At 38.9% G+C, this 2976-nt stretch overlaps 1 protein-coding gene across 1 annotated transcript in view; it reads left to right on the top strand.

The window, feature by feature from the left end:
* FAM161A (family with sequence similarity 161, member A) overlaps positions 1 to 2199 on the top strand; it is a 19427-nt gene extending 17228 nt beyond the window's left edge. Inside the window, exon 4 of the mRNA XM_011941831.1 lies at positions 1437 to 2199. Coding sequence (XP_011797221.1) covers positions 1437 to 1557 — 121 coding nt within the window. The 3' untranslated portion in view covers positions 1558 to 2199. The remainder of the gene's footprint in view (positions 1 to 1436) is intronic.
* The last annotated feature ends 777 nt before the right edge of the window (positions 2200 to 2976 follow it).

The raw sequence follows: 2976 nt of genomic DNA, 5'->3' as shown, positions 1-2976 counted from the left end.
AACTCCTGACCTCAGGTGATCCGCCAACCTTGGCCTCCCAAAATGCTGGGATTATAGGCGTGAGCCACCGCACCTGGACGATAGCTTTTTCATAACCCCAACTTGCGTATAATTAAGCCTACTTATTTGGAAATATAATTGTTTTCCCCAATCCATTAATTTTATTATCTTGGTACCAATTAAATAGTGTAGTTTAATTTATTATAGGATCTTGCCCAAACAGTGAGAACATTTATGGTAAATTTATATATTTTGGTTCCTGTTTCTCTTTATGTTATGTTCCCATGCTCTTTATTTCTCCTTTGACTTGCTCCCATTGAATTAACTTTGCCACTAACCTGTAGGAGATCTTATTTAGGGGGAAAAAATAACAGCAAAGGCTGGATGCCATGGCTCACATCTATAATCCCAGCACCTTGGGAATCCAAGGCAGGAAGATTGCTTGAGCCCAGGAGTTTGAGACCAGCCTGGTAAACATAATAAGACCCCCATCTCTACAAAAACTTTTAAAAAAATTAGCCAGATGTGGTGGCATGCACCTGTAGTCCCACCTACTCGAGAGGCTAAGGTGGGAGGATCATTTGAACCCAGGAAGTCGAAGTTGCAGTCAGCCATGATTGTACCACTGCACTCCAGCCTGGGCAACAGAGCAAGAACCTGTCTCAAAAATAATAGGCCGGGCGCGATGGCTCATGCCTGTAATCCCAGCACTTGGAGAGGCCGAGACAGGCAGATCACCTGAGGTCAGGAGTTCGAGACCTGCCTGGCCAACATGGTGAAACCCTCGTCTCTACTAAAAATACAGAAAATTAGCCAGGCATGGTGGTGCATGCCTGTAATCTCAGCTACTCGGAAGGCTGAGGCATGAGAATTGCATGAACCCAGGAGGTGGAGGTTGCAGTGAGCTGAGATGGTGCCACTGTGCCAGCCTGAACAACAGAATGAGACTCTGTCTCAAAACAAAAAACAAATAACAACAACAATAAAATAATAAATAAGAGCAAGGTCTTGTTTTCAGAAGAAATTCCTTACAGAGAAGATAGCTGATTTCTTCCAAAATGTTCTTGGTTTTATACACTTATAAATGAGACAAGAGGGCTTTCATTCATCTCTTCAGGTCAGTTTGAAGTCCCTTAATATATGTATGCCTTGGGGATTTCAGAAATTAAAGTGTTCAGACTATTCCTAGAGCATAATATGTGTGGTCTCAGAACCTAGGATTTTATTCTGCATTCCATGAGAATTAACCAGTACAGAAGAGGAATCGAGGTAAACTGTGAGCTGTGCTCATAATTTCTGATTTGTCAGCTAAGCTAAATGTTATTTCTTTTTTTTTCATTGACTTTGTAGAGACTGATAAGTTAAATGTTACATATGTAAGTTCTTATTTCTTAGATGATCTTTTAAAAAATTCCATTGCTTTTATTTAATTTTAGAAAGAGCGAAAAGGAAAGGATGAGAGAATACCAACGAGAACTAGAAGAAAGAGAAGAAAAATTAAAAAAGAGGCCACTGCTATTTGAAAGAGTTGCTCAGGTTGTGTTTATTGGAATTTAAGAGCTATTGTCAATTGTTGGTTTTTTTTTTACAGCTTTAGCTCCTAAATTTACAGTCCATTTTTCTTATGTGTTACATAACTGTTGGGATACATTATTGTTGTTTATGTTGGCTTCATCGTATCAGCCAATGAGTAATTTTGCTTAAATCCGAGCATTTAACCAAGTGTGGTGGTGTGCACCTGTAGTCCCAGCTACTTGGGAGGCTGAGACGGGCAAATTGCTTGAGCCCAAGAGTTTTGGTCCAACCTGTGCAACGTAGCAAGACCTCATCTCAAAGAAATAATCTGAACATTGAATCTTTTTGATGAAGCACATAAGTTTGATAAATAACATGCCAATCCAGTAGTTTGTAAAATAATTTTGCAAGCTGTTTTCTAATGGCTTGTCTTTTTTCAGTGCAAACTTGGTTAGCTATTAAGATGAGGCTTCATGATATCACTTGGAGGTCTTTGAAGAATTAAAAAAAATGAAACAAAATGGCTAATTGAATCAGAGTTATTTCTGCCAGTTTTTTTTTAAGTGAGTCTGTAATTCGGTCTTCTCTGCAATTACTAAAAAACTTCCTTTCTATAAGAAAAACAAACTAGTCTTACAGACAGTAGACCCTGAGTTTACTCAGTTTATGCCCAGTTTTATAATCTTTCCCTTAAGGGAGATTTGTTCATTTTAGGTCATCTTCTCCTTTATCCCATAGGGGAGGCATCTGTACGGGTGACATGGCTTAACAATTGACAAAATCACTGGAGGTTGCACGTTCTAAATTGTGAATTTGAAGCTAATTGGACAATAGACAGTTGGAGAATTTACCTGTAACAGATGAGCATGGTTACAGAACTGTACTTGTCAGTGACTCAGTGAGGACAGTGGACATGTATTGTGGGTGAATCTGCACGTTACAGTCTCTCAAAGTTACATAATCTTTTTGCTCACTGATCTAGATATAATTTTATATAATGCCTTTCATTTTAAGGGGTGGATTTTTTTAACATCTTTATTTCAACTTTAGGGGGAAAAATCATTTTAAGCTGTTCTACATTATAATCATAAAGTGATTGGCTTTTGGCCCAAAGACATTATCTCCAGCTCTGAACTGCAAGTTTTTTGTTTTTGCTTTTTACACTGCTTCTGGGTTTTTCTTATTTATTTTAATTTTTTTCAACTTTTATTTTAAATTCAAGGGGTACATGTGCAGGTTTGTTACAAGGGTATGCCAGGCACTGTGGCTCATGCCTGTAATCCCAGCCAGCATTTTGGGAGGCCGAGGCAGGTGGATCACCTGAGGTCAGGGGTTCAAGACTAGCCTAGCCAACATGGTGAAACCTCATCTCTACTAAAAATACAAAAATTAGCCGGGCATGGTTTTGTGTGCCTGTAATCCCAACTACTTGGGAGGCTGAGGCAGGAGAATTGCTTGAAC

Source organism: Colobus angolensis, unplaced genomic scaffold, assembly GCF_000951035.1.
Source record: "Colobus angolensis palliatus isolate OR3802 unplaced genomic scaffold, Cang.pa_1.0 Scaffold201, whole genome shotgun sequence".
Taxonomy (NCBI): domain Eukaryota; kingdom Metazoa; phylum Chordata; class Mammalia; order Primates; family Cercopithecidae; genus Colobus; species Colobus angolensis.
This window is presented reverse-complemented; position numbering and strand designations above follow the sequence as displayed.